This window comes from Pundamilia nyererei, unplaced genomic scaffold, assembly GCF_000239375.1.
Source record: "Pundamilia nyererei isolate P.nyererei 1_Seehausen unplaced genomic scaffold, PunNye1.0 scaffold00041, whole genome shotgun sequence".
NCBI lineage: Eukaryota > Metazoa > Chordata > Actinopteri > Cichliformes > Cichlidae > Pundamilia > Pundamilia nyererei.
Genome location: NW_005187442.1, coordinates 2504282 through 2521749, shown reverse-complemented (window position 1 = coordinate 2521749; position 17468 = coordinate 2504282). Strand labels below are relative to the sequence as shown.

General features: G+C 42.6%; 1 protein-coding gene across 7 annotated transcripts in view; it reads left to right on the top strand.

The window, feature by feature from the left end:
• Positions 1 to 1392: 1392 nt before the first annotated feature.
• Positions 1393 to 17468, top strand: part of gphnb (gephyrin b) — a 108826-nt gene continuing 92750 nt past the window's right edge. For 6 of the 7 annotated variants that reach the window (XM_005731123.1, XM_013910348.1, XM_005731120.1 and 3 more), the window contains exon 1: positions 1393 to 1521. In XM_005731123.1, the coding sequence (XP_005731180.1) occupies positions 1458 to 1521 (64 nt within the window). In that variant the 5' untranslated portion in view covers positions 1393 to 1457. Of the gene's footprint in view, positions 1522 to 3125; positions 3146 to 17468 lie in introns of those variants that run through there. The other variant, XM_005731122.1, reaches the window with a different exon arrangement.

Here is a 17468-nt window from a genome sequence, read left to right as displayed (position 1 = left end):
AAAGCATTGACTCTTTCTTTTTTTCCCCTCCCTTTTTTCTCTGTGTTGGTGTACTATGTTGTTTTGTCTGTGAATCTTGGGTGTGGCCTTCTCCAGACCCTCGCTTCATTCAGGTTCTCATCACTCTTCTGTAAATCGTACCACCTCTTTGATGTATTCATTTCAAAGAAGACTATTTCCAGTGCTTTGCATTTTGGGGTAAATAGTTTTGAATTTGTCTGTCAGTAATAATAAAATGATTGCACCGGTTTTATTTGTATATTGTATATGTAAGGTTTTTGACTGTGTGCATAGTTTTTTTTTTTTTTGTTTTGTTTTCTTGTTTTTTAAAGAAAAAGGACATGAAGATGCGTGGTATGTATTCCATGGCCTTAATAAATGTGAATTTAAAGAGAGAAAAAACAGGACCGGGAGCATTTAGCTCGGACAGGTTATGTAGCTGGTATCCAACTGAGGTATGCAGTGCAAGGCAACAGTGCACAACAAGACATCAAACTTCCAGGGAAGATCAGGAAGGCGTTCAATAAGCCCTTGAATGTCTTGTTTCATGTCCTTGTCAGAGCACCCCTGATGCTTCGCTGTGTAACAGATGAGTAAGAAAAGAGTGGAAATTGTGCCATGCACTTGGTTGGGTCATTGGACAGGAATATGGCAACACTGATAAAAAACCTAGAGGAGCTGTCTCATTTCTTCCTCCTTTAGTGTGCTCATATACCTGTGCTGATGAATTATGATAGATTCCCCCCCCCCCCCAATGAGAATAATACACCATGGAAGCATGAGGCCAGTCCATAAATAGCAGCGGTGCTTTTTTGCCCGGGGATGTAGTTGCATTTTTACAGGTCAGACTGTGATCTCCTCTTAAGCCTTTGCATTGAGACACAGCCGCAACATCTCTAGAGTGTTGACCTTGCTGTTTGAGGGCCCCCCTTTAATCTAATAAAGCAGGTGGCATCTTAAAAAGGAAGAGCTGGACGGAGGAAGGGGCTTAATTGGGTTTTCAGATCGTAGAAAGGATGCTGTTATTAATCACGTTTTAGGGTCCATGAAGCCTTCCTAGCTCCGAAGGATGCATGACATATAAACTGAGTGACGTCTGCAGACGTAATTACTGTTAATCAATCTCCCTAAAAGCCTTCTCAGAAAATAATGGTCTCCATAAGAAATAATCTAGGATCCACACTACAACCGTGGCTGGCGGCCAGCAGAGTGATGTGTGCGGTTTAAACGGCCCCCGCATCCTGCCCGCTTATCTGTAGGTGTCCCGATGATCGCTCGGGGTTCTACTCCTCTCGTCTATTTTTTTTTTTTTTTTTTTTTTGCTGTATCCCAGCCCTCCTCCAGAGCTTCCTCCTCCTCCTCTTCCTCCTCCTCCCCTCCCTCTCCCGACTAAGTTCGATGCGATCGGCTCTGGGCCCTGCCGTGAGTTCTCGGTGCGGGCGACAGCGCTGCTGAACATGGCGTCAGACGGGATGATTTTAACGAACCACGACCACCAAATCCGGGTCGGAGTCTTGACAGGTAAACGCAGAAATGTCCACCGCCCGTTTCATCTTTCGCTCATGTTTCTGTGAATTCATTTCCGCCGGCTGCCGGCCCGGTTCTTCATACGTGTCGGCTGGCTTTGCTTGGCGGCGGCGGCGGCTCTGAGTCTCTCGCTGATTTTTTTTTCAGCCTCTTGAAGGCGACGCTGATTTAAAGCCGGGTCTTGGGGTTTTTTCCCCCCCTCTCTCCTCTCTTACCGGTATGCATGACAACCAGTGCTAATGTGGTAAATGTGGGCTCTGCATTGGCGTGTGTAGATTTCTTGTCGAGCCGTTTTCCCTGCTGCTGATGCTGAAGAAGAAGAAGCGCTCAGTTTGTGCATTGAATAATTCATGCCCCTATCTGCTTGTCAAAGCTGAGAATTACAGCTGACCGTGTGTTGTGTCGATACTGAAGATGCTCAGCCTCTATGTTGCATTACGGACACCCAACTGACCACAGCATTTTTTTAAGTGCTGCTCACGACAGTTGCTGAAGGTGGATGTGGTGGTGATGATGATGAGCGCATCTTTGGCCTATTTAGAGCAGTGGCTGATGTGAGAAATTCAGTGAAATGAGTGTTAGACGGCTCACTGGGGGTTATTTTGTGAATGACATTGCCGACCGAGAAGTTTGGGCTGTATGATAACAGCTCTGGCTCGGTTTGGTAGGGCTGAACACACCGGTGAATCCCGACATTCCTCTGAACGCAGAGCGATGACGGCGCGTCTCTCGCTTACCAACACTGGAAACGTTCTGCGTTTAGATGCGATGTGAGGCTATGAGACGGCGGATGGTGTTGGATCTGGTCGCCGCCGGCCTTCATTTTACCCATATCTGTCACGGGCGCGTGTGTGTGTTAGACTGCTGCTTTGTCATGTTTCAAATCGGTAAAGCATAAGGCGAGGCGAAAATCAGCAGTTGTGGTCATGATCGGAAAGTAAATGAAACAGATTTGCTTTTTTTAGTGATATGGAGCGAGGGAGGGAGGGATGGAGACGATATCGGTGCTGGTAGTGGGAGCATGATAAAGGCTGTGCAAAGGAATACCCCCCCTCCACCCCCCCTCCAACCTTCCCCCCTCACCCCCTCCCTTTCCCTCTCTCTTCCTCTCCGTGTCCATGAGGCTGGATCGATCAATATTTCATGAAAAGCCGTGATCTCTCTCACACACATATGGTATTCCTCCGTATGGAAATCCAGTATGGAGGAGGTAGTAGGCGGTTTGCAGCGATGGAGGAATGACTGTGTAGACCCTCTGCTGAAATCTGCCAGGGAAACCCCCTCCATCACCAACAACAACACCACCACCACAACCACTCGTCTCCATCTCCATCCCTCCTCCTCCTCTCCCTCCTCCTCTCCTAGCGCTGGAGGAAAGAGGCAACGCGCTGTCCGTGGTGCTGAAATCCAAGCGTCACTCACAAATCAGTGCGGTACTGACCCTACCACAGTAAATACTGCATGAGGTAGATACAGCCGGGAATGTAGCGGAGGATAAACGCATCCCAAGCCACTTTGATTTCTCTTCTTATCTACATCATCGTTTTTGGGCTGTATGATGGGGAGTTCCAAAGAGAAATAGTCATCAGCTGATGAGGATTTGGCATTAAAATTGGAAGTAAGCTTTTCTTGTGGATTCTGATTATGTTGGTGGCTGTTAGGTGGCTTATATTCATCACCAACTGGAGGTCAAAGGGTACTCGTCCCTTTTTCATTTTTTTTAAACTGACATTAAGGCCCATGCCACATTAGAGTCGGTTAATTTCTGTGTGTGTCATCAGTCACTTAAATCCCCAACTGTATCCCCAGCAAACTGACAGATTGCCAGTTTGATCTTGCTGTGCAGTGTTGACAGTTCCCGCATACATATGCCGATGTTGAGACGCACAGAGACACAACCGACAGCTTATTTGTCTTTTTGATGTATTTGTGTGTGCATATGGAAAAGGAAGGCTCGCACTGTCAGGTGAAACAAAGCATCAAAGGCGTGAGGGGAAAATCCTGCAGGAAATGGTGCACAATGGCATTAAGTTCCCATGTTGTACCTGACCCCTGGTCTTTTAAGACTCTAATCATGCTAGGATTACTACAATAACCTCTGCGTGTTTTGTTTTGGGTGGGTTTTTTTTCTCCTTTTGGGGAATTTACTGAGAGATGATGTATTTTGACAGCAAAAAAAACCCTCCCCTGCTGTGATGCCAGGAAGAAGCAAAGCATTCAGGTTGACTGAATCTCTCTTACAACTCAGAACCTTGTTGCTAAGCCTCAGTCTTCTACATCGACAGTGTTCATTCTGAGTCTGCTATGGTATGGGCCGTGTGTGTGAGCAGAATGCTAATGGAGTCTGGAGCGTTGCTCAATCTCCTTTTCTGCCAGGGTCAAAGGTCACCCGTCCACTCCTGCATTCAGTCACCAGGGAGCAGATGAGACCTTGGCTCACCCTCCTCCATCACTTAGCCCCACATCTCTTTAGACAGGTGACAGAGCCCAGGGGACATCTCTGTTTAGACCCTGAACACAGTGCAGGAGAGGTGAGCTGGCATCTCCAAGTGTGTGTGTGTGTGTGTATTAGAGAGAAAGAGAGAGGGGGGGGAGGTAATGTATGTATTTTGTTGAACGTTTGAAGAAGAGGTGGGGTTTATTTGTGAGGAGAGGGAGGTAGAAAACTGGATAATTGGGGTGAACATGCTGTCACTTGTCAAAGATATCACATTGAAAATATGAGCTTTGTTAGGAGTGGATGAAAGCTTCTCACGCTGAGCTCAACCTTTGTGTGTGCTTGTATTATTTGTTTGCGTCTACCTGTATGTAAGTGCTTGTGTGGTTGTGTATTTTTATGCATGATTGCTCAGTGGCTACTTTCGAACTGTCTGTGTTTCTTCCACTTTACCGTGAATTTTAATTGTCCTATGCCTCCCACCCTGGGCCTGCCTCAGGGTCTGAGCACTCATCTACACACTCACTTCCTGTGAGTGTGTACTTGTTTGTTGCATATGCATTTGCGTGCTCCATTCAAACACTCACATGTCATATATTTCTTGCTAAATTAGTGGTCTGACTTGTCATGATGTATATTATGCATTTACAAAATGTACTTTGTATAAAAATATGGCAAAAATTTTGACTATTCTATGACATCTTGCCTTCTGAGGTCCAGGTTCGCTCCAGTTTTTGTCTGAATTGTGTGTGTATGTGTGTGTCCTTTGCATGCACAGTATGTGCATTTGCATGTGACTCCGCTTTGCTCTTCATCTTTGTGTAGTAATACCAAGCTCTGGCTGGGAAACACAGCTTCCAAATCCCCCCAGCCCCAAATATAGCCTCTGTATGCATACCTCCCATGATCACGCACACTGAGAGAGTGTGTAAGAGAGAGACTGAGTGAGAAAGAGAGAGAGAGAGAGCAGCAAAAGGCATTCAGTGGCTTTTAATCTGTGCAAAGCTGGCACGTATGTGTGGGACCATACAGTATTATTACACGGCAGCGCCCCGTGCAAACGCCACGGATGCTCTTGGATGTGTGGCTTGATTCGCAGCCCACTGAAAACTCCATTGATGGTGGATGTTGTGTGTGGGTTAACGCTAGCCTTTCCTCAAAGAGACTTGGACACAACCTAACCACCAAGCTTCCGACGAAGAGCCGAGGCAGGAAAGCTCCACTGTGCGACAGTCAGCACATGTTTTTCCCTCTCCGATCTCCTTGTACCCCTTTCTCGGTCTTGTCTCCACCTCCCCACCCCACACATATATTTTTTTCTCTTTTTCTATCTTCCTTGGTTTTAAGAACTCAGAGAGGCTCAGGGACATGTGGGCATCTCTCCAAACTTACATGTCTATCAGAAAGACATGAACTGACAGCAGGCAAGCTTCCCAAAACAACCACATTTAGATCACGCTCTCCATTCCTCTCTTAAGTAGAACTAATTCTGTGAATCTCATCAGAATGAATGAATGAAGCATTTATTTGGAAAGGATGGTGGTCTTTTTTTTTTAATCATATGAAGTCTGCATTTTATTACTGAGTTAAAGACCCAACATGCTGTCCTAGAAATGAGACAGAGCAACAGAAAAAAGAAGTAGGAGAGTAAAATAATTATTTTTTGAACATATATGTATGTCCCCTGCTTATTGAACAGTGCCCCAAAATTTTCAACCACAAAAACTTTGCATTAGTTCCCTTCAGCCTTAATGTATTTTGCTCGTGTGCAAGTGTGCAGGCTCACGGGATTGCGGAGATGTAAGTGTACCTTCTTGTGTGTGTACTTGTCTGGCTGCAGATGGGATAATAACTATTTAATCAGCTTTTCCACATAATTTAATCTCTGGAGTTTATCCCAAACTCACCTTAACAACTTAGGTGCTAAAGAGGCTCTCAAGAGTAATAGGAGTCAAGTCAGCAAGAGGTGGAGCAGCTTGCCAGCGTATCTTGACCAAAATGCTATCGGGTGTCACCAAACAACACTGGTGTGTGCCAAATAATGGAGCAATTTCCTCTTAGTGTCTATTTATGACTCAACAAAGCAAAGTGCAGTTTTTGGCATTGTGGCCATTCCCATCTTGGGCTTTTTTTTTTTTAGAGCCAACAGTGACGGCATTTAGACAATATGGTCATTATTATTGCTGCATTAATTGGCAAGCTACAGGGAGGTTGGCAAACTGCATCCATAAAATCTAGGATTGAATCACACAGATACCTGATAATTAGTGTTAAATAACATATAAATAAAAATGTACAAGTTGGCAAACCAAAACAAGGAACACATGTTCTGCATGGTCTGTTTTTACAATTAACTGCAAGCCCTGTAATTCATCTTTCATTAAGTGCAGCAGCAGCACTCCCAGTATGGCCTAGAGGTCCAGTTCCATGTCTGAATTAGGGGAGGTGAAGGGCAGCAATGCTAAGTTACTAATGAAATAGTAGAAATGAACTAAAGACAACAACACCGCAAACATGGTTGAGAGGTTCAGCTCAGTCATTTGGCAAACAGATATCGGCTACAGCTGCAATCAGAAGCTGTTTCTTATTTACGGCCTAATGAAATTAACATTAAATAAGGGAGAATTTATCAATAGATACCAAATCCATTTTTATACCAGGCTGTAAACTATTCATGTAGGCATATTTTATGCTCTAAAGCCATTTTAATATTGGAATCTATGGGGATTGACTTGGTTTTGGAGCCAAGTGGCGATTCCAGGAACTGCAATGTTTTTGGCACATATGTGTTGGTTTTATTTTTCATCCCCCAGGGGCTGTTGCTTTGTTGCAAACAAGCAAATGGACATTTTTTTTGCTGGTGGGAAGCCATTGTGGGATTACCTTATGGCTTCAAGCGTTAAACAAACAAGAGCCAGGAGACTGATCAGTATTGTCTGCAAATGTTAAATGAAATAGGATCTTAAAGAAAGGTTTTTGCTTCTTGTAGAGTGTGCATGTTCTCCTCTAGCCTGTGGATTTTCAGCAGGTGCTCAGGCTTCCTCCCACAGTCTGATGAGATGAAGGTTAGGTTAACCTAATCTGCCCGTAGGTGTAAAGGTGTGTGATCTGTGTTTGACTGGCAACCTATCCACAATGGACACCGATTGTCATTAAGGAAGGATGTAAAATGACAGTGCGTGGCGGTACTGGATGGATAAGTAATATGGGATATGTAGTTTAGCCTATTTTTATATGAAAAAAATGTGATATAAGACAGATTTAATTCGAAATTTGCATCCTTTTCAGTTAAACTCTTTGCTTTTTAATAACAGCACTATGTACTGAAAGAAGCAAATAACTGTTTACACACTTTTCTGGTTGTCTGTACGGTTAACAGCAGTACAATCTTTCAATCTGGAAGATGTTCTCAAACTCATTGTAGCTGTTGTAGTGTCGTGTTTTCTTCATTTGGCCAGTTATCCATAGGCAATGGCAAAAAATGCACAACTACACTACAAAGCAAGCTCAAAAAAGTCATTGCTAACTCCCTCGTGGCCACCAGCCTGTCATTGATCCCATTAGCATCACAAGATTATTATTATTCCTTCCCATTTTCCACTTCGCTGACGCTTAGACAGGCAAACGTAATATCCTGACAAAGCTGACATCATGACAGGATAACAAAAACACAAAATAAATGTTAACAGTCGGTTCTCTGGTGATATAAAGATACGTGGTTTGAATGGGAATCAGTGAGCCCCAGGCGTGTGTCTACCCACTAGCATGATTTTATTCCTCCTTTTTCCTGTTTTGACCCTACTCTTTGTGTCTGCGTACGGTTGAATCATCTCTGAGCTGTTACTGGAGTGATCCCTTGCAATGATATGTGGGCATCTGTTCAACAATATGCTAGTCTGAGAGGGATACACTTGGAACAGAAGCGCTAAATCGGGAGAAAAAAAATGAGCATATACTTGTTCCTGCTGCTTATTTCTCATCTGATTCCAGTATTTTTAGATCATCTCTGAGCCAAATCTGAGGGATTTCTTTGTATTTATTTAGACTTTGGTGGTTGTTGCCTGCATCATCACTGATGCGTAGGCTTCCAGCAGGCTGTCAAACTGGAAATGTTCATCATGTTACAATCCCATAGGCATGGAAGGCAAAGTGGTGCCGTTGTTAAAACGCAGGCATGCACCTTAATGGTTCCTCTCTGGACTCTACATCTATCTGAGCCCTTTATTTGCATGTGGTCAGACAAGGATTTGTCTTTTGTATGGGTGCAGCTCATACTGTAGCAGTAGGCAATACACAGACTGACCCTTTTCTCACTCGTTCTCTCTCTCTCTCTCTCTCTCTCTCTCTCTCTCTCTCTCTCACTCGCTCGCTCTCTGCATCAAATACACATACACACACAGCTGTCACAGCGGACAGCAGTAAGGCAGGCAGACCACATGACCAGAATAGACAATACGGGATCAGGGACACGAACACAGAATGAGAATTAAGTCTTCACTGCAAAGGAATTATTTTCAGCATCTAGTAGTGGGGATTGCAGGGTGTGCTGGGCCGGGAGGGGGGTGACTCCCCTCTACTCTCCTGTCCTCTCCTCTCCATTGCACACACCCCTCACTCTCTCTGGCTTTCTCTCTTTCTCTGTCTCTGCTTTCATAGCCCATGGAAATGATTCTCCCTTACTCTAAATAGTCTTCAGTTGGAATTGCGAGTTAGAACAAGAGGCAGACTGTATTGGCGGGGTCTCCTCCGCTTATGTAGGCTCTTGTCAACTCTCCAGAGAAGAGCTCCGTCGGAGCTGCCTGGAAAGCCATTCCCAGACTAAACGCGTAGGTGTAGGAGAGTTGGTTGGTTCCCACTCCCTCTAGGCATAAAGCAGTGCTACAGTCTGTCATTCATTTGACGCGATAAGCAGTTTAGACAAGAAAAGGACATTTGTGCTTGGTATTTTTAGAATGAAGGATTTGGAATTGTTAGCTTTGTGATAGTCTGGCTACCTGTACATGGTGTACCTCTCCTCTTGCGCAGTGTGGGTTGGCATAGGTATTATCCCACCACCTGTGACCCTAGGCAGTTAAGAACATAGATGAATGGAGCTTTTTAGTCGAAGCACTTAACTTGAAATGATTGATGATAAACAGGAAAGACTATCCTGACTGACAGGATATCTCTATGGCATCTGTGTGATGTTTTCTTGCCAACACATGCATGTCACTCTCCTGTTCCACCACATCCCAAAGGTGCTCTGCCGACTGTGGGAGCCATTTGAGTGCATAGAACTCATAGAGATTTTTTGAGCTTTGTGACATGATGTATTATCCTGCTGGAAGGAGACATCACGAAGATGGTGATCACAGTGTTTGCATAAAGGGACGTGATCAGAAACAACAGCATTATGCCACCACCACCAGTTTGAATTGTTGTGACAAGGTTGAATGGCGCCATGCTTTCATGTTCTTTATACCAAATTCTGACTCTAACATCTGAATATGACTACAGAGATCGAGACAAGGCAACATTTCTCCAGTCTTCTGTTGTCCAGTTTTGTGAATCATAGCCTCATGATTTAGGTTCTTGTTCTTAGCTGACCAACCCAGTGTGGTCTGCTGCTGCTGTAGCCCATCTGATTCAAAGTTCAGTGTGTTGCACATTCAGAGATACTCATCTTCATCTCTTGGTTCCAGCAGGTGTTTATTTGAGCTGCTTTGCCTTCCTACCAACTTGAAGCCATTCTCCTCTGACTCGACGATCAACCCTGAGAGCTGTCGCTCACTAGATATTTTCTCCTTTACAGAAGGTGTTTGGTAAACCTCGAAGAGTGTTGTGTGGGAAAATCCCAACAGATCAGCTATTTCTGATGATGCCACATTCAAAGTCACTTAAATCACCCTTCTACTCCGGTCTGATGTTCAGTTTGAACTTCAGCAGGTTGTCTTGACCATGTCTACATGCCTAAATCAGTGAGCTGCTTCCACCTGATTGGCTGATTAGCTATTTCCATAAAAGAACAGGTGAACAGGTGTACCTGATAAAATTTATTACAATTAGTTCTTAGCTACAAATTTCTAAAAAGGCATCATAAGGTCATGAGCTATTACCAGATCTCTTGACTGAAATTATTATGTTATTATTATCAATATGATAGACATTTGCATACAGTTGCTTTAGTAAGTATTCGCATTTCGTTTAAACCAATTAAAAACAATTCAAACTTTTTGCACCAGTGACAAAAAATAAACTGAAAACTCTGTTTTACAAAAGTATTCAGACTCATTGTCATGACACTTGAGAGTCAGGTGCATATTGCCTATGATTGCCCTTGAGATGACTCTAGACCTTGATTGGAGCTCAGCTGTGGCAAACGTAATTAATTAAATGTAATTTTTAAAGGCACGCCCCTTTCTATAAGGTGCCACAATTATACTGTACATCAGGACAAAAACAAGCCATGAAGTCAAAGGAACTCTCTGAGTGTCTATGAAATATGTAGCAGTGAGCAAAAGTCTAAAATCCACTTCGAAACGTCTGAGTGCTCACTCAGTGGCCTCAATAGGAAGAAGTTTGGGACCACTGGGACTGCAGCTGTCCAACTAAACTGAGTAACTGAGCACAACCGAGACTGAACTCCTTTGCTCAGGCCGGTGTCTTTTCTCTGGGAGGTCACCACAAATCTCATGGCCACTGAGTTCCAGGATTGATGTCCTCTGCAGAGGTAAGAGAAGCACCTGGCCTAAAATCCAACCATCTCAGGAGCACTCCATCAATTTTATGAAGGAGTATTTAGAGGAAAGCCACTCTTGACAGGCATTCCTCATCTCCTGTTTAGTGCAGACTTTTCCAGAAAAATGTGGTGGCACCATCATGCTATGTTGTTGCTTCTCAGGGTCAAAGGCAGGGAAATCATAAATGAGAATGGAGGAATCGAGCCCAGTGTTTTTGCTATTGAACTTTTGAAGAAGTTATTCACCATTTGTTTTACTTCAGTGCAGTGTAAGAGTCTCTACTGCATTTATGTAATTTAAGATCTATTGGTTTTTGTTCTCAGTACAAAAATTTGTGTATATTTAAATATTTTTCACCTATTTCACCTGAAATGGCTTGGATCAAAGTACAGAGTAAGTACTGCAATTACTCTACTTTTTCTGTCTTCTTTTCCAACAATGTAATTTGACCTTTGGAGCAAGAGAACAAATAAGGTTAATTGTTGTAAAAAAAACAACAACAACAACAGTAAAATAAATAATCCATTTACCATCAGGAGATATATCCCATGCCCTTTAAAATGATCAGAAGCAAAGTTATTGTTAAATAATTGTTTATTATATGTATTATATGTTTATATGTTTCCAAGAACGCTAAACTTTTGAGATGAAGGACACTTCTGGGCTGTCTACAGATAGCAAGGGGTGCCCCCCTCCTTTGCTCAGGTCCGTCTTCTGCGATGACCTGTGCGAGGAGAGAAGCTGCTGAGTGATGGAGATAGAGATGGAGATAAAAGATAGAGTGGTGGTTTTAACTGATGAGTTACTCTTAATGCTGGATCCTCTGTCTTGGCTTGAGCTGTTAATTAGGGCTGGAGGAAGCAAAAGATAAACGATGATGGAAAAAGAACGAAGGGGAAAAGCATCAGTGGCCTCCATGTGCTGAGATGCCACCATGCGACTTTATCATTCCTGATCTAACAGGCATCTGAAACATATGCTTCCACCATGTTTTACTCTGAGGACAAGGTCAGATCGCCTGTATGTAAGATGTGTTGCAGACTGACTGGGTGCTGATGAGACAGGGAGCTCCTTGTTGAGAGCAGGGGCTAGGGTAACAATGCTAATAGTCTATAGGTAGGGCCTCATTTTCTTGAAACAAATGCTTTGGTTTCTGGATTGTCTCACCTGGTGTCTGCTTCAATGCAATACAACATTTCAGTTGGCCCAAAAGATCCATAAATATTCTCCAAAAGTTGATTCTGTTCATCTGGACGTAAATATTCTGTTTCTTTAATTTAAATAGGAGCTCAACTCCTTTTCCTAATGCGATCTAGTAGTTCTTCAGCCAGAGAGCGTCCTCCCCCACTGACACTAAACATACTGTAGCTAGAACCTGGATATAATTTAGATGTGTTGTACAGATTTGAAATATGTCTGACATAATCATGATGAAATCAGATTTGTCCCTCAAAATGCCGGCTGCTGGACACATCAATTATGCTGAGATCCTCACAGTAAACACCTTGCTTACATTTGGTGTCTGTTACTGTCTGAGCTGCCCACTACCTGCTTGATATACACTGCTGGTGTTTTCTGGTTGGATGCACACACAAATCACTATGTCTGTTATAATACTTGAATCTATTGTTACCATATTGGTTTAATTTTCTGATTTTCTGGGGCTCAATGCATGTTAATTTTGGTGATAAGACCGGAGGATAATTTCCTGGATTTTTTTATTGATCGTAGGTAACGTCAGCAGAAACTGTATTATTATCAGCCTTTTTTATGTCATGTCATGGCAGACAAATTCATTCAAAGGCACACTACAACCAAGATCAGAGACAATATATAAATGGCACCAATTAAATAGTGTTGATTTTGGCTTGGAGAGTGCAGATTTTTAGTGCAGAAGCAGTGTTAGAATTTGGGGCATGGAAAGGTATAAGTTAGGACTGCACAATTAATTGAATTTTAATCTTGATGAAAATTTTGGCTTTGCACAGATAAGTGAATATGACTGACGTATACAGAAAATGCACGCGCCAACCATAAAATGCCAAGCAAAAGTGTTCCCTAGTCTGGATGAGTAAGACTACATTAAGCGTAAGCTATACAACAGATAACAGACTGTGGAAACAAAAATTAAATGTCTAGCAAAGCAGAGTGCAAAGACTTGTCGCTAGAAGCTGATCATCATCCACTTTTTGGAAATACTTTTGATTTAAGACAATTGATGTTAACCAAGAGCAAATCATGGGCCGAGTGCTGTAGAGTTATGTGTACACTGCAACTCCCTGAACTCTAGTATAATGAATATATGAAGACCCAGGAAAGCATTTTGTCCAAGTCAGACATCCATGAAAGCGAGCCTGCACAGTATGTTTGCGTATCTGTCAATCTCATAAAGATGCACAGGAATTACTGAAATGTGAGCACATTCCGTTTGGCCAAAGATATGTGTCTACTTAACACAGCAAGTAATGAAGGCTTCAGGAAAACGAAGACATGTTATCTCCTCTCGCAATTATTTTCCCAAATTGGCAATACCTGCAGTGTAAGCAAAACAGGGGAAGTGTAGACGAATCTCATAGCTGCTGCATAAGTTTTAGCCACTTCCGTTGTGCAGCAACAATATAAGGAGTGAAAGACTTCTAGGAGATACTCTTAGGTAGTTCCCCTTTTCATGCAAACATTTCATTTCTAAAATTTTCCAATATACTTATCAGCTAAATAACTTTAATGGCAAAATGCAAGACATGCTGCATGAGCCATGTAACAAAATGCCCCCACCCCCACCCCCGGACCACCATCAGTGACAGGAGTAATGCGCTGAGAGGGGGGCTTCTGAGATCTTCTATGTAGTGCAGCAGCTATTAAATTTGCTTCCCTGCAAGAAGAGACGGGGAACTTCATTTATGTCAACATCACTCAGGTTTCCAGTATTTCGACATTTTGTTATTGTTTGCCAAACAGAGCAGGAGAGTGGGGTGCAGTTTGAAGAGGGATGAGGAATGAAACACAGGAGGCAAAACAGAGTAAGTCAAAGCAAAGTTATGACAAGTGAAAAAATAATTTTTCAAAACGGTAATATTTTTCTCCCAAAAGGTGTGCACGATTGAAAACCACAAGCCCATTAATGTTCATTCAGACATGCAAATAAAAGAGGTTAGAAAGCATCAGTCAGCAGCACACAACATCAGCCATTCATAAGAACAAAAACACGAGTCAAGAAGGAGGAAAAGGACCTCTGGGAAGTGCTGTGGTGCTGTGTGACTTCTGGCTGTCACCCTTGGCAATGGCCCTTCCACTGCTTCTTGACTTTCTGCCAGCTTATCCATTGGCTCGTCACTTCTTCAGACCTCTTCCCTCCCACCATTATCCGTCCTTCCCGAGGCCACAAGACCAGCCATGTCGAGGTGAGACGTGCTGATTGATGTGTGTGACACATGCTTCTGGGAACCTCCGTCATCTGAATTGCTTCTATTTTAGAAACAACAAATGCAAAGGTGCCACACTGGGGGGGTTGTTGTTATTGTTTTGTTTCTTTTTCTTCTTTTGAAAATGTATTCTCACTAACCATCATGTTTGGTGGTCCCCATTATGAAGGTTTTCCCCTGCAGTGTTTGGTGTCGCTATGGAGGCAATGCTGCAATTGCATTCATAATTGACAGCGATAATTTAAGTCACTGTCTTGCTTGCACATGTGTGTTTGCGTCAGTTTCACAAATCGATTCTGAATCAGTGATGACTGACATTGAGTTTGAAGAAAGTCTGAGGATTTCAGAGATAAATATAACACATTCACCCTACGTTTTCTACTCTTATAACACATTTTATCCCAGACCGTTCCCCCTTTTTCTCACCTACTATATTTGTCCCTGTCTCCTCACCTCTCTTTCTATGTCCACCTTTATCATTTTTTTCCCTTTGCTGTCTGTCTACATTCGGCTCACTCCATCTTCCCCGGCAAAGCAGTATGAGGGGAGCATGTGCCTGTGAATAATGGAGGAGGCCAGCTTCCCCTAACAAGGTGTGTTTGATGGCCGGCCTCGTCCCAGTGTGTGTGTGGTCAAGGTGTTCTCCTATTCTCCTCCTCCATTATTCAGTGTCATGCCTTTTCCGTTTCTACCACAAAATCCTTTCAGATCATGGCACCTAGGAATCAAATGTTAATAGACACCCACGTGCCCGCATACTCACACACATCATAGCCATAAAATTTCAACACATGAACACAAAAGTCAATTTGATTGACAAGGCTTGACGGCTTTGTTGCCCTTTTGCATCATTTATGGTCTTGCAACAGGCATGACTGGTGATTTTTCAGTTTTGGCACGTGACACTGGACATTTAAAGATGTGAGTCAGGGAGTGTCTCACTCAGTTTCTTCAGTTTTGTTACATTAGCCCTCTTATTTTTACTTGTTTTGTCTTTTCTTACATTGGCAGCAGATTTCGAGAGATAAATAATTATCAATACTTGTGGCTTACCTTGAAATTCTGCCGAATGCAATAGAAAAACAGACATTCACTAATTCCAGTGTGGTGCTGCACTGTTGCTACTGAGATTTGCATAAGCACATCTACATGTTGTAGCAGTCTTCAGCCATTTGGGGACATTTAAAAAAAAACACAAGCTTCTTTTGTTTAAGTTTAATCTATATGTACTTTAGCTGCAGAGAGGATAAATGAAACCAAAACGTAGGGGGTCAAAAACTGCAGCTTCTCTAGTGACCCTTTGGGTTCATGGAAATGTGTTTAATGTGCAAGGTAAATGACACTGGAGGCCAGGAAATGCCTTCTAGAGTAACTATCTGGCAAGACAAACATGATTTTGAGAATTATATGTGCAAATGCAATAATTTTGTATGCATATCACAGTAGAGAATTACATGCCATCTAGCCCTTATAGTTCTTTAAGACATGGTGATAGTTTATTTAAAGGATTTGTGTAACCTTGTTTCACAGATAAATATAACTGAGTGGCATCTGCATTCAAATGGAAATGTATGCAGTGTTTTTAAATAATATGGCTCGAAACAACCATGTGTAATGTGAAGTATGGGACCTAGAACAGAGCCTTGGGGGACTCCATGACTAACCAGTCAGTCTAAAAGTCAAGCTAGTAAACTAGTAAGTCACTAGTGCAACTTAATTTCTGTGCTGTAAATCCTGGCTGGATTTCTTGTTATTATTAAACTATTCCTCTGCTAAGGATCACATATTTGATTTTCAACATCTTTTTTGAGAAGGTTGGAAATGGTTCTGTAATTGACTAAAACACCTGAATCAAGTATAGATTTTCTGAGACCCATGTCCACATATAATTTGCTAAACATGCAGTGGTGTAGTGGGTTGCCTGACAGCAAGAAGGTTCAAATCAACTCGCTGGATGGGGCCTTTCTGTTTGAAATTAATATGTTCTCCATGTGCCTGTGTAAGTTACCTTCAGGGACCTTGGCTTCCTCCCATGTAAAATGCATGCAAAGATGCATTTTGGGTTAACTGGTAATTCTAAGTCCTTAGAACTGAATCGTTGTGTATCTTGCTATGTAGCCTTGTATCAGAGTAGCAGCCTGTCCGGGCTGTACCCTGTCTCTTGCTCTGTGACAGCTGTGATTGGCTCGAGCCCCACCATAAACTGATCCATGAACTGGATAAGAGGAAGAAAATGGATGGATGATAGCATTTTCTGTCATAGCTGAAAGCTATCCCAGCTAATTTCAATTCTTCTTAGCACAAATTAGCAGGCGTATGTGTCTGTGCAGTGCACCCATACGCTCATATTATACTATATAGCTGATAACTTGGCACTCCACCTTCTGGTATTGTCAATTGTCACCTGTGGCTTCAAAACAACAACATGGAGGTACCCCAAATGCACCATTCATAACAATTATACCACTAACAGCAAGTGAAGCAGCACTTATTGGATCCTGCTCCTCAAGTATGAAGATTTAATGCTGTTCTTTGTCATATATCAAAGTTAACTGAATATTTTTTACAGTTAGTTGTGAAGAGATTACCTTAGTCTTTTTGTCAAAGTGGTGTACTTTATGATTATTTGCAAAATAGTACATTTTAAAATTAATTATAACGTATGACCTTTACGAAGAGGTTTGTTAACAGCCTGGAAAAAAGGTCATCCTGTGGATATAAACTGAGGATATTGTTGTTTGTGGCCAGTGCCTGTGGGCAACCAAAGGCTCCAAAAGGACTAATAATACTAGGAATGTAATAAGGTAATTAAGGAGCATTGAAAAAAATCAGTAGCTGCAAATCCAGGGGGTAGAAAGATGAATGGGTGATTACCATCTACTGTCATTTATTTACATATCATCACATACATATGGATATCTTCATCAGCAATAGTGGGATTGATTGATTTGATAGGCTCCACCCCCCACATACAAAAAGCTGGATGGATGGATGAATGGATTTTATTTAAACACAGAATTATACACACAATCAGACCAGTCCCAAAAACTCTCTGATCCTTAAGGATCTTCCCTCTTCAGTTGCCCCCACAGTGACATGTAGATGTATGTGTCTCAGTGGGATAAGTGATGAGATGTGTAAAATATGGCAAGTGGAGCACTCTATTAGGACGCTTCCCCCTTTGCCTCCAGGCTTTCCTTCTGCTCCACCATACAGAGAGGCTGGTAGAGTGAGTCGTCACAGGGGGTATGGTGATGTGGTGGTAGATCTAAGTTTGCATTGAGAGGTTTGGGTTTTAAAGAGCCAAGCCTGAGCCAAACACCCACTACTAAAGAAGAAGAGGAACAGGAACTCCTCCCTGCA